This window comes from Gymnoscopelus microlampas (genome assembly GCF_963454915.1).
Source record: "Gymnoscopelus microlampas genome assembly, chromosome: 20".
Lineage (NCBI taxonomy): Eukaryota > Metazoa > Chordata > Actinopteri > Myctophiformes > Myctophidae > Gymnoscopelus > Gymnoscopelus microlampas.
In genome coordinates this window covers 15,259,916-15,287,195 of record NC_139957.1, presented here as the reverse complement: position 1 = coordinate 15,287,195, position 27,280 = coordinate 15,259,916, and the positions used below count along the sequence as shown (strand labels likewise).

General features: G+C 40.3%; 2 protein-coding genes across 2 annotated transcripts in view; one reads left to right on the top strand and one right to left on the bottom strand.

Annotated features, from left to right (window-relative positions):
• The window catches only part of dnaaf9 (dynein axonemal assembly factor 9), a 28,339-nt gene extending 14,986 nt beyond the window's left edge, over positions 1–13,353 (bottom strand). The window contains exons 1-23 of the mRNA XM_084044191.1: positions 13,183–13,353; positions 12,065–12,153; positions 11,628–11,753; positions 11,211–11,335; positions 10,666–10,762; positions 10,317–10,423; positions 8,119–8,196; positions 7,771–7,872; positions 7,409–7,464; positions 7,114–7,249; positions 5,208–5,289; positions 4,830–4,866; positions 4,644–4,728; positions 3,289–3,365; positions 3,070–3,114; positions 2,925–2,970; positions 2,718–2,829; positions 2,389–2,459; positions 1,853–1,900; positions 1,670–1,760; positions 1,466–1,569; positions 1,181–1,324; positions 66–151 (exon numbers count right to left, since the gene is read on the bottom strand). Of these exons, the coding sequence (XP_083900317.1) occupies positions 66–151; positions 1,181–1,324; positions 1,466–1,569; positions 1,670–1,760; positions 1,853–1,900; positions 2,389–2,459; positions 2,718–2,829; positions 2,925–2,970; positions 3,070–3,114; positions 3,289–3,365; positions 4,644–4,728; positions 4,830–4,866; positions 5,208–5,289; positions 7,114–7,249; positions 7,409–7,464; positions 7,771–7,872; positions 8,119–8,196; positions 10,317–10,423; positions 10,666–10,762; positions 11,211–11,335; positions 11,628–11,753; positions 12,065–12,153; positions 13,183–13,241 (2,003 nt within the window). The 5' untranslated portion in view covers positions 13,242–13,353. The remainder of the gene's footprint in view (positions 1–65; positions 152–1,180; positions 1,325–1,465; positions 1,570–1,669; positions 1,761–1,852; positions 1,901–2,388; positions 2,460–2,717; positions 2,830–2,924; positions 2,971–3,069; positions 3,115–3,288; positions 3,366–4,643; positions 4,729–4,829; positions 4,867–5,207; positions 5,290–7,113; positions 7,250–7,408; positions 7,465–7,770; positions 7,873–8,118; positions 8,197–10,316; positions 10,424–10,665; positions 10,763–11,210; positions 11,336–11,627; positions 11,754–12,064; positions 12,154–13,182) is intronic.
• A 4,657-nt stretch (positions 13,354–18,010) lies between these two features.
• Positions 18,011–21,770, top strand: LOC311036501 (uncharacterized protein). Its single transcript, XM_084045218.1, has 2 exons — positions 18,011–18,850; positions 20,499–21,770. Exons 1-2 carry the CDS (start codon positions 18,019–18,021, stop codon positions 21,176–21,178), a joined length of 1,512 nt encoding a protein of 503 aa, XP_083901344.1. The 5' UTR covers positions 18,011–18,018; the 3' UTR covers positions 21,179–21,770.
• The last annotated feature ends 5,510 nt before the right edge of the window (positions 21,771–27,280 follow it).

The following is a 27,280-nucleotide window of genomic DNA, read 5'->3' as shown; positions in this document are numbered from 1 at the left end:
AATAGAGCACTCCTCCATGGGCATGCAGCAGTGTTAGTGACAGTTAAATTAAAGAAGACTCTTACATGCTTCTCTGGTCCCAAGTCAATTGTTCTTGTTCCACAAGCTGCAGACTTAGTCCAGATTCACAGCTTTGCCACACTGACAACACCTGGAAGCAGGAATTAGTATCTTCACACAACTGGAGCACAAGTGTAAACATCAATTTGTTTTTGATTTCTTAATTTGAAATATTTACATCTGCGCATTATCAAATTGTGCATATAGCATATATTGGTCAGTCATATAGGCCAAACCAAATCTGGTTTATCATACTGGAACCTATAGAGAAATCACCATGTTAGACCAGTAACCATTCTTTATCCCTTAGGTATGGAGCCTACTCCATATTTGGGCATGACTGAAACAGAACTCCATATATGAGCATAAAAGGGAGACAGACAGACACAGAGATCTCTACATATGGGCATAAACGGGACACAGACAGACAGACAGAGATCTCTACATACTGTATGGGCATAAACGGGACAAACACAGACAGACAGAAGGGCACGAGTATTGCGTAACCGAGTAGGGCATGCATTTCCAATTTGCATTATTCTCGGCTTGCATCGTTCTCGGCCTAGTACATTTAGACCGGGCGTAGCTCTGATGTCACACTCATGACACTATGACTCAACCATAACCAAGGAGTTCCTAATGCAGCTACGCCCAAATATGGAGTGTGTTGTCTAACCTTAATATGTCATCATGGCATCAAGCACAAACTAATCACTTGGCTCCATATATGGGCACAAAAGGGGGCATGCCCATGTATGGGCATATACTGATGACATCAGGGATCTCCATATATGGGCATAAAAGCGACAAGGACTGACAGATACAGATATCTCCATATATGGGCATATCAGTTGGATTGGCGGTGTGACGTAAGTGTGAGGGCCGTGTAGCTGCACGAACATCTAGTGACGCCATTGATGCAAAATGTCGCATTTGACATTGCGGAGGAATGCAACAAATACATAATGTATTTTCTACCACACTACATACTAAACTGTATATGATCTCACATAAGAAAATTTAGATTTAGGTTCAAAGTTAAGTAAAGTGTCCCTTTAATGGCATACTTTTGGATTTTACTGTGTAACTTAATCCCAGAGATTACGGTAAGAAGCCTTACCTTAGAGTAGAAAGCCTTGTGGCTCTTGGATTTGGGTTGAAGAGCAAAGACCACACACTGGTCGGGGCAGTGCAGAGGGAATGGGAGGTGAGAGAGCAGGCTGCTGTCATACTCCACAAACAGAGAGGTCACAGCACTGGAGTCCTAGATGGTATCAACATATATAGGTCATGAACAAGTACAATGGTAGTGAAAGGACGCTGTCATCATTGTTGTTTACATGGAGGTCAATAGTTTCCTAAACAAAGGCTCATAAAGTGATTAAAAACTAATTATTAAACAAACCTCATCATAGAACTTGATATTTCTGATGTGATCCTTGGATAAAGTGATGCTTCCGTACTGAGGATGGACAAACAGAAGTCCCTCAGAGAAGAAGCTGATCTTCCCTGGAAAAGCAATAGTTGGTAAAGGAACAAATTATGCAAATGAAAAATAAATACAACTTGCCTTGCAGAAAATAAGGATAAAGGGATAGTGTTGTGTTACCTTCCTCTGGAGTGGAGAGCTGGCTGTTGGAGAAGACATAAGCAACGTCTGGTGTAGAAAGCACGCTTCCCAAACAGGTGGCTTCCTCTTTCTGCTTAAAAACATTAAAGCCATGAGCACCTTGCCACTACTTGTAGAACCAACAATGCACTAAAGTTGCTGTGTTACTTTTTAAAAACGTACCTTCATAAGAAGCTGGGCTTGTTCTGACTGCTTCACGTCAGATTCCATCTAAAAAGAACAGCAAGGAATAAAAGGTTTGCGCTTAAACAACATAGTGAGATGTCATAGATAGGTAGTGAGGTCACAGGGATGAATAAGTGGAACACTCTTTTTTTTTGTTGAGAAAATGTGACTTCACCATTCAACATTATAATGCATGTTGTACATATTTTGTATATATATATTTGTACGTATTATATAAATGTGAAAGTTGCCATTGCCCAACACAGAATAATGATGTCCAAGTCATAACAGAGTATGAATTTTATTTTCGTGTCTGGCTGCCTCAACAGTATAAGAACATGTATTTCCAGTGTACCTAAATGATGGTCTCCTCACAGAATAAACGAAATAGTGGTCTTCAAGAAACAAGAAGTTGGCCGCACACATTGGTCACCAAAGTGCCAATATTTTTATTTTAGGACGCAGAGTAAAAACAACTTTTTGGCAGAATAAATCATGAACAGATACAGGGCTGTTTTCAGTAGCATACATACCAGCCAGCAAGCATAGCGTGGCACGGTTGTGGTCAGGATGGAGAAGCAGCTATCTGAGGACACACTGCCATCTGCAGGAGAACCACAGACTTATTTGGCAAGAATAGATGACGTAGGTAAACAATGACAATGACAAGTACTGTAATGAGCTAGAAATGTGATCCCTGGAATAGGAAGTAGGCTATTTTTATATCACTCCTCTGTGGTTTCTGATGACTTCTATATATTTTGTTAACCGTGACTAACTTCTGATTAGGTCAATTAAATTTCACCTTCAGGGAATCAATAAAGAGGTATTTGAATTTGATCTGGTGTAATTATTGTCTTACCTTTCTGCTGAATGTTGATGGTGGACTCCAGGAAGGACTCAGAGAAAACTACAGACCCCAGGTCCCCCCTGCCCCACTGCAGATCGGGGATGTCATGCACTGTCATGGAGGCCTTGGAGGGACAAAAACACAATATTCTCAAGAATGGTTTGGTGAATCAACACAAATCTTAGGTTAATCTAAAATAAATATGAAAATTGTACTCACAGTCTTCACTACATTGCGGCTTTCTTTGTCACTAAGAGGAATGAATCTGAAAGAAAACAGCAGTATCAGCAGCAAGGCAAATGGCACACATGATTTATATAAACTGTAGATTCAGTAAATATCAGGACAAGTGAGGGCGGCCTACCTTCCTATGTTATTCACAGCTTGGATGTTGAATTCCATTTTAGATCTAGGAGAAAAATATGAAATTCACAGAAGCAATGAACAATGGAACTCAGAAACTCCTTTCATGTAATGCATTTCCTGAAGAATACATTACAAGCAAACTAGCCTAAGAATCTCAATGACTTTTATATATTATAATCAAATCTAATCGAGTGAACCAACTGGGTAAATGTACTACCTGAGAGCAGAGCGGTACTGAATTAAGTTCACAGTGTCCAAGGCTACTAGAAAAGTGTGTTCTGCGACATCCTTTGCCTAAAAAAAGAAAAGAAAATAATTAGCATTTAGTTAATATAAGCACATCACAGTAAAAATGCAAAAATCAAATGTGATGGGAGGTACATCGTCCTGATATAGCAGGTGTCCATTTTCTTCCTATTTGCCCATTTGCCAGAGTGGCTTGCGGCTTACAATGTGAAACTGAAAATAATTTACACAGGCAAGACATCACATCACACATCTTAACCACATCGGGTGGTCTATAGCAATGGTTCTCCAGCTGGGGGCTGCGACCCCCAAGGTGTCGCCAAATAACTGGGAGGGGTCGCCAGATGCATTTCAGAATGTGCAAAAAAAACACATCTGAATTACAAAATAAATAAATGAAAATGAAAAAAATCTGTTTTCTCAGTTAATATTTCAGTTGAAGCCCAATCAAGAATAAGTATGCAACATTCATCAGAGGAAGAGAGAGCGAGCGAGGACATTTGTGTGTGCACGCGCACGCCAGTGTGTGTCTCTGGGCACACGAGACAGACCAATAACACTGACTCTGCGTAGCGAGAAAGACACACCCTTTTGCCTTCCCTCATAAATTGTACTTGCTCTGTCAAAGTGTTTACTCTGTCGCTACAACATAGAACATTGGCTCTCAACAGCCCTGTGATGGTGGATGGTTGTCGTTACAGTAAGATCCATCTACCACACACCTGACACCCACAAGTATCGGTGACCTCTACCGCAAGTGAGAAACTCAAAGTGGGTAAGAACATTAAGGCACAGGCGTTGGGTACTGTGCTCTGAGGATCTGACACACAAAAGCTTAACGGCAGTTAAAATGAAGAGGTATTTCCACACAAAACATCAAATTCACATAGATAAACCAGTAGAGTTTTTTCAATGTAAAGAGGCGAAACCGTGAGGTCAACGTGGGTGGCCACAGGCCAGGCTACTGGAGCTGCGGGAAGAGGTGTGTATTTTCCTCTCAGATAAGTTGTAATATTACTTCACTAATCAAAAGCCCAATTTAATCAAATATATTATGATTATAGCAGTCTATATGCTTACACACACGTTTGTTCAGAGTGCACATGCAACTGTTCAGAGTATGTTGTTAGATCAGTGAGTCATAAAGGAGGCGTGTCGCAAGACTACCCCAAATCGTTCTTTGGCGGGGGGGTCGCCAGCCATAAAGGTTGAGAACCACTGGTCTAGACGAGCAGTAATGTCAAGTCCTCGTACAAAAGAAAAAAAGAAAAAGGTTACAAGATCATGGCACTGCGTCTTTAAAATATGCACTGCTGACATTTTTACCTTGGTAGCACTGGAGTTGCAAGAGAAGCACTTAATTCCAGCGAGGACAGCTTGGACAGCAGCTGAATAAATCTGCGACAGAAGGCTGTGAAAAACAGACGGGAGCTCATAAATATTTAACACCGGGCACTGGTTATTTTGGAATATGTCAATTATGAGATTTAAGACCATTATGTTATCACTCACAGCAGCTCTGTTTTCTTCTGCTGCATATCGTGATTACCTAGAAGAGGAACAAACAAACAAAATCACTGTAAGCAAACCGCACCATTAAGAAAACATATACTAATATTAAAAGACATGAGAGAAATGATACAAGCAGGGTACACAATTGTACCCCAGTAGACTCCTAGCCAAACCACATATAGTTAGATTGTTGTTGAAACAAATCCAAACATCTATTTTGTATTCTAGCAGCCCGTTATGAAGGCTGCTAGAACACAGCCATGTAATATGAACTCAACTGGTACTGTATAGACTAGAGACATGGTGTCAGCTTCACAAATAGCTTGTGTATGTCTATATTTGCATGTGATGATTGGCAAAGTCATGTTGAACACTCACCAAGGTATGGGGTATGAGTGGTCCCAAAGAAATAGGTCCGAGAGCAGGCTAAAGGTCCTCTGGCTGAGACACACTGCAGAATCTGTAGGACAGTGAGAGTAAGCTGTTTTCAAACCTGTCACCAAGACAGATAATGTAAACGAACACCTAAACTAAAGGGCAACAGAGATAAGTGACAAGAATCTTATGGATCTCGGGTGACCGTTGCAGGTTGTTCATGCGTGAAAACTAAGCGTGAAAACTAAGCTTAGTTATAATGCAAGTGTTTATTAAATTGACATAAACACATTAAATGTATTTGTTCAATTAAGTGTTTAATAGCTCTATATTCCCATAACAATCAATACATTTTCAGGTCAGGATACCAAATTTATCCAATCAGGAGAGAGAACTCATACAGGATGCAGGATAAAAAGGATGCAGGATGAAATTCGAAGTAATGAAACAAAATATGAGCAGACTAAATTGGAACTGGAATACTATTAAATTGAAGCTGATAAATGGTCTTTGCGGGGTCTCTCCCGATTGCCCTTCAGGCACTGGCCTACTCAGGGACGATGCAAGTTGGGAATGCATGCCCAACCCACCGGGTATGCAATACCTGTTGTAGCAGTTGTCAGAGTACCTGTTGTACCCTGTTATGTTTGATGCGTGTTTGTGTTTATTACTGTTAAATTCAGTGTTGATGGACAGGGGGGAATGTTTATGAAAATACGGAACAAATTGCGTCCCATATTGGTTCAAAACGGGACGATGGGACCCTGCTCGGTAACGCGGCAAGTAACTTGGCTAATTATAATATTAATTAATAATTCTAATTTATTACTAATTGGCGTTTCGTTAACGCGTTATATTACCTGTTACCGCAATTTGGTAATATATTACAGTAACTACTCGTTATTGTAACGAGTTACCCCCAACACTAGAGATTCTGTATCTGTCTGTCTATTAAATTGTGTCCCTTTTATGCCAATATGGTGATTTCATCAATATGACATCATAATGGGTACTGCACTGAGTACTCTGACAACAGGTGCAACGGGCATGTGTCCAAATGGGCATCGTTCCCAACGGTCATCGGCTTAGTTGCATTAATACAGTAACTGATTGAGCCACCAGTCTGGTTAAGTGTTCTCTGCGAGTTATTCCCATTTACTCAAACAGGTGGTGCTAAAAGCCTGTTTCCCCCTTTATCCACATTAACCCTAACATCCCTATTGTATTTTGGCCCAATTTTTTTGTTTCTAAAAGAAAAAATAGCAGATCTACAAGTTCACAAGCTATTTTCGCTATTTGTCACACAAAAATACTAAAATATTAAGTATACAGGCTTAATGGAAGCCAACAACACGAAGCCCAACACTACGCTATAAAAATATATCACTGATTGACATTTCACTGCATCATTGGAGAGCTACAAAAAAAGGTTGAGCTGGCTTCAACTTTTTTTCAGCACTACAATGACGCAGTGAAGTGTCAGTCAATCATATGTTTTTATTTAAAAGGTCAGACAGTACAGTACAGTACAGTAATGTATGAAAGTGTAATGTGTAATGTAAGTTTTCATGCTATCTCAGTACCACCAACACCAGGATAAGATCCTATGCAGTTACCGGTAGTTATTGAACTTGGAGCACATGAACCCTAGCATCCCTATTCTGTGTATGTCATAATAGGTGACATTTGCAGAAAATAGGCAAACATTACCCAAAAAGAAACAGATCTACAAGCTCACAACACACTGTGTTTTGATGCGTGGTTAGCTTGTAGATTGGGTATTTTCTGGGAAGAGATTTGGTGCAGGGGGGAAAAGGAGGGGACTACGTATGGATGGAGTGGACCCCTGGGGGACCCTGGTCAACGGTTTGTATAGGGTTAATATAAGTGGTTAAAGTGATTGTGATACCATGTGTCTGGCAATGGAACCCTGAGGCCCGGTGCTGCGGATCTGGTGACTCTCAGAGGGGAAGTTGAAAGAGTAGCTCTTCTGACTCTCCATGGATGAATGGTTTCCAAACAACACGTAGGGCTGACGACTTTTACTGGCACAAATCACACAGGAAATGTATAAATTACATAATATATATTTTTTAAAGGGTTTCATTCAAAATAATTTCATATAGGACTTTTATATAATAATCATAACAATTATCTTAAAAGACGTGGATTCTGTGTTGAAGATTGTTAAGTAGGAGAGATACCTGCTGTCACTGATGTTACTTGAGATCAGGCCATGGGAGTAATAAGTACGGAAAGCCTGTGGAGTTACAAGAACACACATTTAAATGCATGCAAATGGCAGAGTCACATAAGAGTAACTACAGTATTACTGTACAAGAGTGGCTACAGTATTATTTTTATAATTTTGAATACGTGTGTATTTTTAAAGCAATTCATTTTTTAATTTTAAAAGCAAGTACTCCAGTATTAAACAATATACTAAACAAATTTGATTTAGCAACTTGTAGTTGAGTATTTATACCAGGAGTATCTATACGTTGACTGGGGTGGGGTTGAGTACTTTGTCCACCACTGAGTAATATAAGAGTGGCAACGGTATTACCTCTCCTGCCTGTGCTTCAGACAGCTCCAGGATAGACAGATGGCTCTCCAGGTCCATGCTAGCATAAAAGCTACTCCACTGCTTCTCAAAGTTAACCAGGTCCTATAACACAAACATCCTCCATGATCACTGATGGAACAATTCCTGATCATTCACTTATAATTTACAGTATGGTAGAAAAATGCTGATGGTATTGTAATCTTTGACTTGAGCATATTAGCTCTATGAATCAGTACCCAGAATATATTTCAATATATATTGTGATTCTATAGTAATCATGTGTGCAGGAAGTGCCAAGTACAAGAACAGAAACAACAAGAGCAAAGAAGAGGGATAAGAGGAAGTTACCTCTGTCAGAAGGCGATCCAGGGACACAGGGTCTAGTCTGGTGTAGACCTGCCACAGCATCTCACTCATGTCCATCAACTGGATGACAGGTGAACAGAAGATAAAGTGAGCTGAAACTAGTAAGATAAAAAAAAAACCTACAGGCACTTCTGCCTTCACAACAACGTTAAAACATTATATTGGTTCATTTGGCAATACTTTATAAGCATTTAACATTACACTACTGGCTGAATGATTGTTTATCAACTGGTTTCGCAATAGGAGAGCATTGTTTTCTACAGAAATGTAGGCTAGCTGTGGTAGTGGTGGTGCCATCAGCCGCAATCTGTCACCACAACTGGTGATCTGATCTCAGACACGTTAAGTAAACTAATACAAATATTTTATTACAACAGTACAATTATAAAAGATTCACAAAATATTTTGCTGGTTGAGTCCTATTTAATGGAGATGGATTTTTCTAGATGGCATCAGAAGAAGAAATCACAAGATAAATCAAATCTTGACCATCAGGTCAAAATTTGTGTCAGATCCTGTGTCTAGGTGAGACACGACCTTTGACACGATCTAAATGGCTCAACAGAATAGCAGGGAGACAAAATACAACCACCCCAATTGTATAAGTTACATAGTATTAACATACTCTACCATACATATTGGACTAAATAACATTTTATTCATAAAGAAAAAATCACACCTGTGTGAAGGTAGCGGCGCCTTTGATACATTTTGTCATCAATCTCCATTGTAGGCATGTTTATAATGTGTTTATAGCCACGTGTCACGTGAAGCTTGACCAATCACTTTGTTGACGTGTCTGACCAATCAGAACGTTGACGCAAAAGCCAGGTATAGAGGGCTAATATCCGCTCTAGAGCGGCTAGCGCCGCTAAAAGTTACATAGTCAGAGATGCTCATAGGCCTGCGTCCTGCGTCTCTGACGCACCATATTGAAAAAGGACGCATTCATGGCACCGTCTTGCGTCCATGGGACGCACTACAATTTAGCGGAAATTACCGCGGATTTGAAGGCCATCCGTGGATTTCAAAGCCGTCCGCGGATTACAAGGCATAGTGCAGAAAACAAGACAAATCTCGGTAAAACACCGCCGTATGGAGAAGTATTCTCTCTCTGTCTCAGGGCAGTGCAAGCTGCTGCTAGAGGGAGAGAGTCAGAGTGCTGCGCAACTTACAGCCCAACTTCAAAGCAAGTTAACGATGGCTCGTTGACCCCAATTTGACCACTAGGCAATCAACACTGAACAGCACTAATTAATGGCAGCTGTGATTCTTGTGTCTTTCCGTGCAGCCAGATATCAAGTAGTTCCCTGTAGAGCAGGGGTCTTCAGTGTTTTCAGGCCAAGGACCCCCTAGTTGAGAGAGAGATGAAGCAGGGACCCCCTCTATATTGTATAAAATTGTGTTTCAGATAAACTTTTGCTGCTCTTTTTTCCCTTTACACACCTATAACTCCAAAAATAGCCGATCTACAAGCTCACAAGTGTGAGCTTGTAGATCTGCTATTTTTGGCTAAAGTTCTCCTCAGAAAAGGGATACTAGGATTCAAGTGGTTAATGTAAAAAAAACAATCAAGTACTACAAGTACTACAAGTACTAGTTGTCGGATTTGGAATTGTGTACTTTTCATGAATGTACATGAATATAACCATATAAGATGAAACACGAGTTAAACGCTGTGCATTTTTGTGGGACCCATAAAATGTCCCTGGGACCCATCTAAAAGACCACCCTTGCATCCCAGGACCCATTACATTGAAAACCTAGCAACATCACTGCATAGTGCCGCTTTGATATGACAACACATTCATGATGTAAGATTCTCTGGTGGAGATATGTGCTGCATAGAACTGCACACATATTACTTGTATGGGAAACTCTGTACACAATTGTTCTTGTTTATCATTAAGTCCAAGAACCAATCGATCTACCGATCTAGCGCATGGACCGTCCGCTCTGGTTTTTAGCTGGGGTGGACTCGGGATGGAGTTATGACATTTTTCTACTGTACCACTCGTCTTAGGATATAATAACATCATATAAAAAGGTAAGAAAAACGTGGTCCGGAATTCTCCTTTAAGAATTGCTGGGGTATATTCCAAAGGAAAAGACCTTCCTATAGCCTATCTCTGGAGCATCACAACAAACTATCTCTTTTTCAAAGACATGCTTGGGGGTACCTTGTGTTTCATAGTGAAGAAGCTTCCACCGCCAATCCCCTCCAGGGCAAAAGCCTGAATTATGGGCCATTTCTCCATCATAAACATGTCAAACTTCTGCATGTGCCCTGAAATAATAGAAGTATAATTACTTGTGCCGTATGCATAATTACACAGTAATCACTAGGTTGCCATGAAAATAAGTGGTTAGCCTACATTATATTTATAGAACCACTATGCTACTGTAGATGAGATCCACAGTAGAGTAAATGACTTTTTAGTAGTAAATTACTTTTTCAGTAGAGTAAAATGGTTTTAGATGAATCCAGTGATAAATGAAGTATATGATGAAACTGCAGCAGTCCTGTACCTTGGCAGCTGTAGGGCACTCCAATACGGCTGCAGTCCTGCATCATGGTGACAAAACTGGAGATTTTGAACTCCTCCGCTGCCTCTTCATCCTCATACTGTGTGTATGGAGAGGAGAGCAAACAGGTTTCAGGATCAACCGTGAATAACCTTCTACGAAAAAGGCTTTTGTTTTCAGCATTAAATGCTTTCTTTGAATGTGCATAATATACTGTAACAGAAAACATACAATGAATAGGTCTAGTATATCACTTATCTTAGTATAGGAGTTCCTAATTTTCACTTTATTTGTTTAAATCAAGTTATTCTTTCTGTGAGCAAATGTTATCAAATTAAAACAACAGTTTCCCTCTTAAGTCTGTCTTTAGGATCATGTTACTGATCTTGTGACCCATGAATAGCTCTCCTTCTGTTAGCTTGAGGCACACAACAACCACAACAACAACACCACCACCACCACCACCACAGTAACAGTAACCAACATTACCAACCAAGATTAAAACTTAGAAATATAGAATTATTTTAAATAGAGTATTAGAGTAAAACCTCTGCATGGGTCATGCAGTAGAGATGCAGGTTCCTCCAGTGGGAAACATAGGGCAGCAGGTAGCTGTAGTTCACCGGGTTACAATACAGGTGGACGCAATCCCTCTTGATTAGCAAAATCACATCTGTTGATGACAGCATAAATCAGAATCACTTTATTGCAAAGTAGATGGTTCATGCAAGGGATTATTTTTGAAAATATAAGTGTCTTTAACAATGGGGAATTATTTTGGGGGGGTATTTTTGTAGTTTTCAAGTAATTCAAGTAATTGCATGTAAACTTCCCATGTGTATGAAATGTTTGACTTGGCTTGGCTAATGTATTAGTCAATGTATTGATCATGATCAACGTGTATAAAAACCACAGCAAGTAAGAAAACAGTGCATGGATCTGAATGAGTTCATCTAGCTACATACCGTCCAACACTTCTTCAGGAAACTCATCGAGAACTGGGTCCAGACTCATCTGGTTCTGTCCATATAGTCCATAGAACAGGTAGTTGGCCAGCTCACTGCAGCCTTCATTGTATCTGCTGTCAATTCCTGCAACATAATAAACTGTTATAATACATGCACTACAAATAAAATGTTGCTGATTATGTGTAGTCAAGTCATTCAATTATTTTGTGTTGTGCTAGTGAACTAAACGTGTCCCTGTGCCTGTATGGCAATACTGTAGGCCAACACATCAAGACAGTTTCTGTACTTGCTGGAAAAACTCCCACTTGTAGTTAAACAAAAGTTACGTTTATCTAGATTGTGATCATTAGTGGTAAGAATCTAATGAATATTACAGACAGTCGGTGTAGATCTATTGTGGACATAGGCTATGGAGTAGTATGGAGGCAACATACCAAGACAACACAGGATGCCATCAGGAGTGGCACTGCCAGTGCCACCATCACAGAGAAGTGACTGCTGGATATGTCGCACACGAGTACAACTAAAATCAAAAAGCAAAGGGTGTCATTGTGGAACATCAGTCACAGAATGTGAAGACAATTGCATCCAACCAACTATAGTGTGACTGTGATGTTCGCTTTGGATTAAGACTATCATAGATGTATGTTATCGATTTTTACATTTGCATATCCAGATACGAAAGTAAAAGTCAGACTCGATAAAATACATCTACGATAGTCTTGATCCAAGGCTAGCTTTGGATCAAGACTATCATAGATGTATTTTATCACACTATAGTGTGATATTAGTGTGATGTTAGTCGTGGCAATGTGATATATTAATCTGAAACAACAATGCCACTGGCAGACAACAGACCAACAAGCTGGCGTTATCATTAGTGAATTTCCGTTATTTGGCACACATTAGATGGGTATTTAGCTAGACAATTATTACAGTGGTTCTGAAAGTTTTTCACGTCAAGGACCCCTAAATTCATGTGTTTGGCCGTAGACCCTCATCTGAATAGATGATGTGCCAAGGAGGAACCCATACAAGATTTGTGGTGTTAAAAATGGCCAAAAGAAAATTCAAACATTTTCAAAGAATGTCAAGATTTTTTGAAAATAGCTGATGCATATAGGGCCCTGGGGGTCCCCGGACCCCACTTTGAGAACCCCTGAATTAGACCACGGACAACCATAACTCTGAGAGTGTACAAATGAAACCAAATGGACCCTGTTACGGGTCCATTTGGTTTCATTTGTACACTCTCAGAGTTATTACACCCACATATCGGGTCCATTTGGTTCCTACACTATCCATCATTTATCTGGGGAGTGGGGACGGCCTGGAACCCCCTCAGCCTACCTAAATGACCCCTGGCGGTCCCCAGACCCCACTTTGAGAACCACCGAATTAGTCAATTAATGTGAACAAACAACAGTCAGTATTGGATTCCGTCCGAGGTGACACCATCAACGGACAGCTGTGTGCGCTAACGTTAGCTAGGCTAGCTATAGCCAGTCTTATCGTCGCGTCGTTTCCCATTAACACAATAAATCGACGTTACCTTACAGCCGGACTCATTGACGGGTATTTCCCGTTAACTCTCCGTATACCCGCCGCCATTGTATGTATGTGTTGTTACGGGTGTGTTTAATTTGTGTTTTCAAGCCGAACAGCGCAATTTTCAAGCCGAAAACATCCCTTCCATCACCAGTGGCCTTCTTGCACCCTGGAGAACGTCTACACACACAGGATAGCGTAGCAACCAGTGTTGCCAGGTTTTGTGAGAGAAATAAGCAACCCCCCTGGCCCCTCTCTGAAAACAAGACCAAAAGAAGCGAGCCCGGCCTTCGCCCTTTAAACATATACATTGGCTATTTGAAAATAGCCTATTTGAAAATGGCTATTTGAAAATAGCCAATCTACAAGATGCGACGCGTTGTGAGCTTGTAGATCTGCTATTTTCAAAACATATCTTAATATTTTTTTGAAATATTGTAACAACACAGACCAATATATATTAATTTGGGGGCTCTTGACTTGAAAATGAAACACTGGTTTAAACAACATTAGGAAACAAGCCCAAATACGCAACTACACAAGCTCAAAACCCGCAACCCGCAACCAAGCGACTACAAAAAACAAACCCAAAATCACTTATAATAAGTGGATATGGCAACCTTGGTAGCAACGGACTGAACCATTCTAGGAGGATGTTCTACAATACCATACGACTAGTTTGGTAAATCTTAGATAGTATAATATATTTATATTGACAATTCAATGCGTTTTTTTTTAGTAAACTATAATTCAATGCCGAGATATCATTTATCTTTTCATCATCAAAAATCAATTACACGGTATATGATATCTCCCCCTTTTTTCTCGTGGTAAAGTCTTGTTTAGAGTCGCTTTGACAGCAGCAACACCGTCTCAACGATGGTGCAATCCTGTAGTAATCTCTGCCTCCTCGACCCCGCCCCCTGCAAAAAATTAATCATCGTATAGCTGCTTAATACAATCTTAATTACTTCCACCTTCCCCGTCGCTTTACGAATGCACTTTCAAGCAAATTGGTATGGCCTACTACTTTATTTCCACTGTATTTGTTTTGTGATGATGACGACGATGATGATGACAATGATGACGACAACAATGATGATGATAGTAATAATAGTACAAAAATAAATGATAATAATAATAATAGGTAACAATAATAATAATAGAGATAATAATAATAATAACAATAATACTACTACTTATAATAATAATATAATTATAATATTAATTAATAGTATTATCATAATAATTAATATTATTATATTAGATATAATATATCTCCACCAGCTCAGGTAGAATCGGCCACCTGGTGGCGCTATAACAGGCCCATGTGAATAATTTGGGGCAGAGGTTCGGAATTGGCACCAGGGAGTGTGTGTGCAAAGTTTTGCTGTATAAGGCAACGGTGCCGGAGATTAGCTGTTCACACTTCACAGACAGAAGGACGGACGGACAGGGTAAAAAACACAATTTAGTCCCAATTTAGTCCCCACTCATTTGGGGTATTTTTGTATGCACATGCAGGAAATGTGTCCCCTGCATTTACCCAGCCTTATATGTGGCTTGCTATCTAATCTAGCCCTAAATTGTCCTTAAAACAGTAACAAAACTGTAAACTATGCGCTGTCTGTTTTGGTTGGATATATTTGATTATAGAGATATACATCTGCATCAAGTTAACAGGTTTGTGATCTGCCTTATTAAAGTAATCTTGAGTGAGACTGATCCTTTTACTGTAGTGTGTAGCCAACTCCAGATTAGAACATGACATTACACATTACATGACATTACAGTCATTTAGCACAGTGGTTCTCAAACTTTTTCATGCCAGGGACCCCCAAATTGACACTTATTAGACTGTGGACCCCCATTTGAAAAGATAAGCCAGGGGCCCCCATAAGAGAAGATTTTTTACGGCTCTAGCATTGATTCTCAACCATTTTAATTTCAAGGACCCCCAGTTTGACATGCATTAGGCTACGGACCCCCATGTAATGGCATTTATATCACCATGGGACCCAATTCATATTGTAAAATCAATGTTAATGTAACTCTGAGAGTGTACAAATGGAACCAAATGGACCCGTTTTGGTTCCTATCCATCATTTTGCTGGGGACCCCCTGGAACCCCCTCAAGGACCCCTGGGGGTCCCCGGACCCCACTTTGAGAACCAATGATTTAGCAGACGCTTTTATCCAAAGAGACTTACAATAAGTGCATTCAACATAGGTAGGGAACGAAACTACTAATCACCAGAAGCATTAAGTGCATTCTCTTCTAAAACAAGCAACCACTTAAACCCCAGCACCCTTATTGTGGGGAAGGCTTTTGCAGAAAATAGCAGATCGACAAGCTACTCTGGTTGGGCCAGAAAATAGCAGATTTCCTGCGAGGAAAATAGCAGATTGCTGAAAATAGCAGATCGACAAGCTCACAAGGCATTGCAGCGTGGTGCGTTCTGAGCTTGTCGATCTGCTATTTTCAGTGAAAGTTTTTCCCACAATAACAGAAAAGACAGTTAAATACCTGAAATGGAAATGGTTCCGGATAAAAAAAGAAAAGAAAAACAGCATGTCTACAGAAACAATCACAGGATGTCTGTGTGATTAGTTCTGTTGTGGAGTAGGCTGTGACCTGATATGGTGTTATGGAAAGTAAACAGCCTAGCAGGAACAAAATTAAATGCCCCTGAACTTACGTTGTTATAACATGGTGTCAAATATGTGACTCAAATGGATTTCAAATTTGTATTTGACTATTATTGGCTATTTAGTAAATTCCAAGCAAGGTTGTCCCCTAATCCCTATGTCTTCCTCTTCCTTTGTGTGTGTGTGTGTGTGTGTGTGTGTGTGTGTGTGTGTGTGTGTGTGTGTGTGTGTGTGTGTGTGTGTGTGTGTGTGTGTGTGTGTGTGTGTGTGTGTGTGTGTGTTTGTGTGAGAGAGAGAGAGAGAGTGAGCAGGAAGCACTTTCAATTTTAACACCAGTTTAAGAACAAGATAATCCAGTTTTTGGAGATTAGATACACGTTTCTTATGCGTGATTAGGGCCACACGAGGCTATTCATCCTCCAGAGGGAAGCAGTGAACGTATGTCAGGTAGGTCAGGTTGACCTCCCACCCCCCTCCCCTTTTTGGTCTGCCCCTCCATTCCTTATGCTTACTTAAGGGTCTTATGTCGAGTATGAAAAGGCCTAACAAGGAACTTAATCCACACTTAACAGAGTCAGCAGAGGACACAGTAAGTAGCTATAGTTTATGCAATGATTTTTTAGGGATAAGTCTCGTATTCATGTTTATGTTGTCATGTTTATCTTTCATGTTTCATACATATTGTAATGCCCTGGCAGTTATTTCTTGTATATTGGAGTTTGGCAGTGTTGCAGAAAAAAGGATAATTTTAATATGGAAAATCAAGTAATCCATTTCTATATGTAGATAGATGCTATAAAATACATTATATATACATAATTATTAAGAGATGACTTAGGCAGATATGATTTTGTAATGTAACAAGCATTCTGATAGGCTGAGGACATGGGCAGTGTTAGGAGAGTAGTTAGGCAGATATAAATAAAGGCAGATAGATATGGCTTAGGCAAAATTCTTTTTTTTCTCATAATTGCCAAGTCAAAAGATTACTTAAGTAGATAGTAATTCTTGTATCAATTCTTTGCTGAAAACCTTAAAATATGACTTAGACAATTATGCTACAGTATAAGGCTAACAATATGGTGTTTTTGTTAGTGATAGAACGCACCTCTAATTCCACCTATTGGACAATATGCACAAATGACCAGCCCAAGCGCAGAGGGCCAGGTCAGATTCTAAGTCATCATTATACTGTCTTTTATATTATATTGTTACCCTATTTTGTTACTTTTTCTGTACTTGTTCTCTTAGCTGTATGTTTGTTTTATCCTTACTTTGGTGATGCTATGACAGATAATTTCTCTCAGAATCAATAAAGGGCTATCTATTTCTAAACATTGCATTATTCAGCTTGAGTATTCCAGTAGATTATAGTAAGCCTACTATTTACAAATGTACACTTTTACATTTTAACTGACATTCCCATCCATAACAGTTTACAACATGTGCAACCACAGATTGTGTAACCCAGCGCTATATAGAGAGAGAGTTGCGTCACTAGCATAGACTCCCGTTGTAGGATTGGAATGCGGTAGTGATGAGCGGGTCGACCCGTAACCCGCGGGTCAACCCGCGGCGCGGGTGGGTCGAGTCAGGATTTCAGAGGCAATTATGCGGGCTGCGGGTGAGCGGGTCAGCCGTTCTCACACGCAAAAAAAAATAAAAATCACATGCTCTTGTTTTGTCTTTATTCCTAATAAGAATAATAACAATAAAACAGTTTGAATACACTTGGGGTGTATACTTGAAGATTATTTTCCTTCATGATTTTACCGTTTTTTTTTTTTACCGCGGGTCGCGGGGCGGGTTGAGCCATAGATTTATATATGGGTTCGCGGGGCGGGTTGAGGCGGGTTGGGTTCCGTGGCGGGTTGAGGCGGGGCGGGTCATGAAAAAACCCGACCCGCACATCACTAGAATGCGGAAATGCTCGTTCTCAATGAGGAAGTTCCAATGTTTGGAACTACAGGAGGCAACATCTCGCTTTGCGGCGAGATCAAAGCATGACGCAACTCTCTCTCTGTATAACGCTGGTGTAACCAACACACAGAAAGGAGAACATGAGTAAGGATGGGTGGGAGGGTTAAAATGGTTTTCTTTAAAGCAGGTTAGTGTTATGTTTTGAAAATAACCTTTCCAAATTTGGGCCTAAACATCATTACAATGTTGCATTGCAGACAGAACAGTTGAAATGAAGCAGATGATGGTGGTCGTGTCCATGGAGGAGGAGTGGTCTACCTTGAAATCTCTCCTGCAGGAGAGCTACATAGATAAAGGCCAGCAGCCCTCGTTCAGTTCAACAGGACCGGTTGAAGTCTGTGACCTGATAGTGGCTTCCAGATCAGTAAGCTTTCACTGCGCTGCTTTAAAACAAGACATGACAGAAGAAGGCATCAGTCAGGCATTGGATAGCTGCTTCAAGTCTTGCCATCAGGGTGTCAGTACATTTCTTCTGCTGATCCAAGGTGGACGTTACACGAAGAGGGAGAGAAGAATAATGGAGATCATGCAGGCACGCTATGGGCCTGAACTGCTGAAATTCCTCATCGTTCTCTCTCTGGAGGCTGAGGCAGCGGTTGACATGTTAGATGACGCTCTCCTGGAGCTGATAAATCTAAGTGACGGAAGGTACTGCCGCCTCACCACAGCATCACTTGGAACAAGCGACATGCTTGTCCCACTCCTGGAGATGTTCGACTACATGTTGGCGGAGAATGGCATGAGCGGTTACACAGAGAACATGCACAGTGAAGCCGGGAGTAGGTACACAGCAGATACATCCATGAAGATACTGAAACTGAAGCTCCAAGAAGCTGAGGAGAAGGAACAGGCCTTCAAACAACTGGTCCAGAAGAGAGAGGAGGACAGGGGGAGGGAGATGCAGGGACTGAAGGCTAAGCATGCCGAGGACAGGAAGAGGGAGGCAGACGAGAAGAGGAAATATGAAACGAAGAGAGAGAGCCTGGAGGAGGCCGCGAGAAGCCATGGAGCCATGTTACAAATGCAGATGAACCCAACAAATAGTGAGATATCTACCAAAATTATCATCATTTATTTATTTATTTATTGTCTTTGGATAGCGTGTAGAGAGACAGGACCCTGAGAGTAGGGAGGGGAAAGACCAGAGTAAGAATTCCCAAGATCATTTTGATGCATATAAATAGGGTAATGAATGGCTGAGATAGGCACAGGTATGAGAGAGAGAGATGACACGAGATAAGCCTGTTTAAACCTATCCGTCATCAGGTCCAAGTCTGCACAGTTGACTGAGCCACAAAGGTGACCCTTCCTTCAAAGGAGGCTTGAAATGTCTCCTATAGGCTGTTATTTAGCCACAGTAATTATCATTTTTCTTATTCAAAACATTTTTTGACAGATGATTTGTGTTTGGATTTAAGATTGGAGTAATTCGTAAATATAAGAGCACAACATACCTCAATCATCTAATAGCATTTTCTGAAGTGACAAAAATATATGGACCGTTATTTTTCCTCTATCCATATTTAACATCTGGAATGTTTAAAAAGATTTGATTTGCAGTACAGAGTAGCGTGTCCATTCTCCACTAGGGGGTAGTGTAGTTATATTGTACACATTGAAACAGGAATGATTGCACATACAGTCATTACTAGTACAGAATATTATCATATCATACATGAAAAATGTATACAAAGCATCAGTGATATCGCTGATACATTATATGCATTTCATTTGATTGATAAATAATCAATCTAAAATATAATGGTTGTAAAAAATCTGTGATCAACAATTCCTTCAAAGTGCCCTTATGCAAAATAGATAACCAACTGCTCCCCCTGCACAGGGGGCAACAGTAGCCTATAATACTGCTACTACTATTACTACTACTACTACTGCTGCTGCTGCTGCTGCTGCTACTATAATAGCCTACTAGGCTACTTCTACAACAACAACTACTACTACTACGCTACTACCACTATGACTAATAATAATAATCATAGTAATAATAATAATAATAATAATAATAATAATGATTATTATTATTATTATTATTATTATTATCATCATCATCATCATTATATTATTATTAGGGAATAGTAATTTTCTTCCTGTCATTATAACTATAACTAGAAAAAGTGCTCCTCGGAGCACAACTCTCCGCTGTTGGGAATGTTGGGAATGTTCTATCTGTATAAGTGTCCTATCCGTCCTATCTGTATAAGTGTCCTATCCCTCCTGTCTGTATAAGTGTCCTATCCGTCCTGTCTATGTAAGTGTCCTATCCGTCCTGTCTGTGTAAGTGTCCTATCCGTCCTGTCTGTGTAAGTGTCCTATCATGGCTGTATAAGTGTCCTATCCGTCCTGTCTGTGTACTGTAAGTGTCCTATCCGTCTGTGTAAGTGTCATATCCCTCCTGTCTATATAAGTGTCCTATCTGTCCTATCTGCCAATTATGTATCAGCCATGCAGCCATTTCGTGATGGTTCCCGTCTTACCTCACTTTGACAGTGGCACAGACACTGTCAAAGTGATGCCATGTATTTATACAGTATTTCACCGTATTGTCACGTGTCACGTGAGGCTTGACCAATCGGTGTGTCATATTTAGAAAGTGAAAACAATACTCTCCTGCGGAGAGTAATAATAATAATATATACATTTTTTTCATTTCATATGATCTGCACACACAAGACGACAACACAAAGAAAACTTCAATCATCCTCTTGGGCCTGTCGGGCAGCGGGAAAACCTCTGCCACAAACCTAATTTCAGAGAGGGTCGGTTATCAATACTCCATCAACGAGCCTTTCCCGAAGGCCCCGCCGTCCACCTTGGCCTGTGAGAGAAAGGTGGTGCTCGCAGAGGGCAGACGGCTTATTCTGGTGGACACTCCCGAGCTGTGGGACGAGGATGGAGCTGAGAACGTGGGACAAGTGAAGGACTGTCTGGCATTGTCCCTACCGGGCCCCCATATCTTCCTGCTGACTCTCCAGGTGGGGCGTTTCACGCAGGGAGAGAGTGAGATGCTAAGCCGCCTGCAGAAGATCTTTGGCCGAGAGTTTACGGAACACGCAATCCTCCTGTTCACGCATTGCAACGACAAGCAGCACAAGGTTCAGAGTATCAATGACTATGTAGCCGGAGCCCACGCAAGTCTCCAGGATTTGGTGCGGAAGTGTGGGAGCCGCTATTACGTTCTGAATGTATGGAGGAACTCCAGAAATGTCCTAAGCTACCCTCAGGTGAAGGACCTGCTCTCGGGTGTCAACAAGCTGGTTGCCTCACACGGGGGAGGCCCGTACGTGACCAAAAGATTTCCGGTGGAGGAGCTTAAGGAGAGGAAGAGAGTGATTGAGGAAAGACTGATATAAATGACTCTGTGATGAGTTTATTAAGGGAAGCAATTTTTGGGCCAATCAGACCAGCCCAAATTGACTGTCAGCCCACCTGGCATTCATTGTCCCGATAAAAACAACAGTCAGTCCGTCCCTGGAGAAATGGCGGAAATAAAGATATTTATGCTCAGTGAAATACACATACAGAACACCAGCTATAATTGTTTTTCTTTCATTCTAAAGCTGTGTAGTGTGAGCATTTTCTAAATGTGCAAAGGAAGACATTTAAGACAGAACACTTTTTTTTCACTCTTCTACAACAGAAGAGGCCGAGGCATAGAAAAGTAGGCTACATAATACAGCTTCCATTTACTTTGAAACTTTACCACATGGAACAAGCACACTGGTCTGAAGGACAGGTCCATGATAAAAATGGCCTTGTTGATATTCAGATTGCTTAACAGTTACATCTTTAAACATCATTCCTCGAATATACTCACCTGCCAAATAACTTGAGGTTTAGGGATTCATTGTGAAGACTCAAGTCAGCATGATTAATATTAATGGCTGTGGAAAGGTGACTCAGGTGATTTATTACTGTTGCACCTCTTGAGACACAGTTGTGTTGTGCTGTGCCTGTGCTTATATGTAAACTTATTAAAATGATGATTGATCAATATTATTCAGTCACAATCTGTTTCTCTTTACAATCATCAACTTTCTTCATTTCATTTATATTCTGATATTTGTGTTTTTAATGACTTTTTAACTGGATTGCCTCGTGAAGCTTTTCATGCTGTGAGTTTGAAAGACAACACACAACTAAAGATAGACATGGCATGTACAGTAAATGTGCTAAATAGATGTTTAATTAGATACATTGATGTTGTAATGCAATTTATTGTATTATTCAAAAAGACAATGAGCTTTTACTACATTGGTGCCATAATTGTTGCACGTTGTCCAATAAGCTTGGCTATAAATACTGTAAATGTTATTAAATTCATGCCATTATACTGAACAGCTGGCATAGGATGACTGGTTACTTGGCTAGGAATATAATATACCTTTTAAAATGAATACATGTAAATCAATAATTCATTAACAGCCCACTTATACTTACATCACAAACAAAAAAACATAGTTTTGCTGTTCTTAAGCTTGCCCTCGTATTTACTTATGTTAATGTTGGACTATTGGATCAAGAATGCAACAAAAACAAAACATTCTCATTGAATTCAAGGCTTTATGGGGTGAGTAATTGATAGAAAAAAAGGCATTCAAGGGTGAACCCCTTTAAGAGAATTTCAACGTCAACAATGTCTAAAACGGGGTGAAAAGTAAGATTTGAAACTATTTATTCAACCATTGATAACATTCTGTTCTTTGTGATAGAGTGCAGATGACTACTCTTTTAAGGCTTTGATGATGGCATAAATATATCTTTAATCTATCCATTTCCTCCCTATAATGTCCATGCTCTGAATATGACTGGACTGATGGAATGGAAAATATTGGATCAACAATATACAGGAATCAACAAATATTGGAATAACACAGAGGAGTTATTGATTAGGGAAATGTCAGTATCATAAATAATTTCTGATTTTGAAATCTGGGTGATCATGACTTTGTCAAATATCAAAGATTTTCTTTGTCTCTTCCTGTTCGCTAAGGGTAAACTGCACTTAAAAATCCAAGACAAATTACCGCAGCAAGTGCACTGTTTAGTAGAATTTAGCTGATTGAGATCAACTGAGCACAATTTTGATAAATCTGTAATTAATGACAATGCAATGACAGCACTCCAAATGACTATTTATTGCCACACAGATGTTTCGGGGAAAGAGTTAGCCATCAGCGTGTGCATTGGCAGTTTCACAACTTCAGTGTTTGTTAAATTGCCAATGCCCACACTGAGGAGGGGCATCCTGCCTGAAATGTCTATTGCAGTAAATAGTCAATTTGGGGTGCTGTCCATGCCTGCTTTATCATAATTAACTACTTTAAGGATTCAGCACCCAGTTTTCAAGTTAGATAGCACAAAAAGTGTATAATGAATTGCAAAGGCGGAACAATCCAACAACAGGTAAAAACAAGTCTTCTTACACTGATGGTTGGCAGTGAGCTGCAGTCACAACCCACTGAGGAGCACCCAGAAAGCCGCCACACTCATGTCTTGTGTTCTTTCCCTTTGGTACCTGTATATGCCATGTAGGGACGTGAGTGTGCCGTCGGCTCTAGTACGACCCCCATTATGCTCTCTTTCTATTAGGGGAAAACACATACAAAATTATGTATCTTCAATACATATCTATTAAGATGCTACCATAACTCACCCTGTGAGATGAGAGCAAAAGCAACATGGGCCATGAGCAGTTCTTTCACGAAGGCCATGGTGTTGGTCTGGCTTGATCAATACAAGGAGTAAAGGCTTCTTGCTGACATGGATAAAGTAAATCAACCTGGTATGGTGCAATACATAATTGGGAAGCAGGCAACTCCCTTATTCCAGCATGAGAAACAGGAAAGCACAAACTGTCCAGCCAACAACTTTCACATCATCGTGTGACCTCTATTGTGATGTTTATACCAATGCATCCAGAGTGGAATCCCTGATCTTGCCTGGCTGCCGGGCCCAGGAAGAGGGGGCCCAAAGGTCAGAGGGCCCCTCTGACAATTTTGGCCAATTGAGACCCACTGTTCCAGAGCCCGCTCTTGCTTTCAGAAACGGAACTAAAAAGACCCATATTATAAAATATTTTAACCACTGGCACTGGGTAAACATTTTAGTACTTAATGTTCAGATAATGTGTAATGCACATTTAGGCATTTTCATGTATTTCTTTCTTTGTTGTTTGTCTTTTTACATTATCATACTGTAATTTTATGGTCTAAATTAATTAAATCAATTAATACAATAAATAATCAACAGATGAGTTGATTATGAAACACACACACGCACGCACGCACGCACGCACGCACGCACGCACGCACGCACGCACGCACGCACGCACGCACGCACGCACGCACGCACGCACACACACACACACACACACACACACACACAAAAGCATTGCATTTTATTTTGCGAACAGGCCTACAAACAACCAATAGCAATGTCGACATGTCAGCATGATAATTTGCAACATTTACAAAGCAAGTCCACCTAGTGCAAAAGCAGGACCAATGAATTTCCTAATCCCAACTGTATATCATGTAAGGGCAAAACATGTCTATACCCTAACTAACTTATTTGAAGTTTGCACTTCAACCTATTTTGCCTTCTTCAATTTTAAAATGTAGGAGTGGTTGGCACCACTCAAAAATAAGGTCAGACACATTTAACATTCCAATTAATTCCAAATGTGTTTAATAGGGTTATGGTCAGGGCTGTGCAGGCCCTGCAAAGAAAAGCTCATACAGGGGTGGCCCATAATATCTTTCTATTGCGTCTCTAATTAAGAGCCATGTGTTTTCCTTTTTGTTCCAGCTTATGAATGACCTGGCCTATTCTGCAAAGTGAGCCATGATGACTGCGCTTTGCCAGTGCTAGTGTATAGCCTACATGTTGATGGTCTGAGTTTTCACAAACAGAACTTTGTTTAATTGCCACGTTACCGCTATAGGGTACTAACTCATGTAATTTGTTTTTGTCATTACAGTTTTATTGGTTCAATATTTTACTTGAATTGTACAGTAGGAATGAATAGGGACCTGGTGTTCTTCAGGTCCAAAGGCAATTATTGATCTGCACTGCCCTCTGCAGGAATCGCCTTATTGTTTATCCAAAATAAAACTACCATCATCACTCCTTAAGGAAGATAACAGGTAAGTCCTGTTGCAAAGTATGTGAGCACATAACCAGAATGCTGACAAATTATGATTATCTTAACAGAAAATCACTTGATGTTATTTTGTGTGTCGAAATTAATTGTAAGAACCAAAACCACAATAATGATCTATGATCAAAATCTATAAAATTGTGAAGTGTCTAAATGATGGCAATGAATTATTGCGCTGCCAAAAAGGTCCAGACAACATAATCTCAGGCCAGGAAGGAATTAATGTGTCTGAAATCTGAACTCAATTTAGAGGCCAAAGAAGTCTTTACAAACTGGATTTTATTAGGAAACCAATTTGACATTGTGCAGAGTTTGAATATGCAAAATGCACAAATGGACGATTCAAACAAGCTGCACACTTTATTTATAGAAACGAGTAGGCCATGAGGGCAAACCCTATCACCAAAAAGCTTCAGCAGAATAATGTCTTTAAATTCTGGAAGGAAGTAAAGCTATTATTAATGATAACATGCTCTTGCCACTGCTTATAATACTTAGGAAGGATACGCAGAGGAGGAATTTCATGTGTGTGCAAATGTAGAGTAACAAACACCCCAACAACAACTAAAAGGGACTATTATTTATTATATATATTTTTATATATTTGTTTATATATAATCCAATATTGGATTCTTATCTGTGTTTTAGACCGGATGAAGTGTGCTATGTCATTGAAAAATTGGCAGTGAACAAAGCAGCAATAACAGCAGAACATCTGAAATACACTGGTCATAGCGCTTAACTTCAGTGTCAATTGCTATGTGTTTTTCTGGATTGTTAATACATGGCATACTACATGGCTCTATTTGTACTATTAGTGCCAGTTGTCAAAGACAAGACCGGAAACACATCCTACTCAGACAATTACAGAAAGTGTTTGACCAAATTAATACTGTAAATTGTTTATGAAACTACAAGAGTAAGGGGTCCCATGTTTGATAAGGATCTTGTATTTTTGGTACTTGCATCAAACCATGCAAGTTAGAATGGGTATAAGAGTATACCCTTCCTAGTGACCAAAGGGGTTTCGACCAGATGGAATATCTGTTCTCTTCAGTCTTTATTATGGATGGCCAAGGTCAAGTTTATTAATATGTCCCAAACTGGGACTGTTACAGCCAACCGGCAAAGGCATAGACATGGACATGGTAACAAGATCAAGATGATAATAATAACACTATAAAGCCCACCCACCCACCTCCATAATTATGGACAGCAGACCACAACCAATACCATATTGCACCGGAGGAAACAAAAGAACACATCAGCACAATGTTACCATCCTCCCAGATGGAGATGGGCCTGTCAGCTGTGACGCTTTCTTACGCACCTGATTGTCATATATGACTCAGACAGCTGAATTGTACCCCCACAATCTTGCTAGCCCCCCTCACAACCCTGTTAAGGGCATTTTCCTGTCTAACGCCAAGGTTTCCATACCAATAAATGATAGGAAATAACAGACTCTATGAAAGCCCTGTAGAACAAATCATCAATGAGCTAGTTTCCTTAAACAGAAGAAGTGCTGCTGACCTTTCTTACACACCATTTCAGTATTAGAACTAGAAAAAGTGCTCCTCGGAGCACAGGTCTCCGCCAGGTCAGGTAGGTTATTGTGGCCTCCTGGTGGCGCTATAATAGGCCAATGTGAAAAGGGTGCCATTTATTCTTAGGTCTTTCACGGCAATCAGACACTGCATTCATGATTTGAGGCATTTTGTTCCAAAAATGTGTTTTGCTAAATTAGACCTGCTGGTGGCGCTATAACAGGCCAATGTGAAAAGGGTGGCATTTCTTCCTCGGCCTATTGGGAATGTGTGTGTGAAATTTCACGGAAATCGCAAGCTGCATGCATAGTTTGAGGCATTTTGTTCAAAACTGACCAATCCTGCAAACTTTGGAAGCCAACCATAGGCAATCAGGATGGAATATGGGAAATCGGACAGATCCGTGTTGATCTCATGACTATAGAGATACTGTGTACCGATTTGCATGACATTTGGATAAAATCTGTAGGAGTAATGTAAAAAAAATGTGTTTTGCACAAATTGGCCTCCTGGTGGCGCTATAACAGGCCCATGTAAAGAAATTGGGGCAGAGGTTCTGAATTGGCATCCAGGGAGTGTGTGTGCACAGTTTCGGAGCGAACGGACCAACGGTGCCGGAGATTAGCTGGTAACACACAGACAGGACACACACACGGACACACGGACACACGGACGGAAGGACGGACGGAGGGTAAAACATACTCTCTCGCCATGCCTTTCGGCCTGGCGGAGACAATAACATTTCA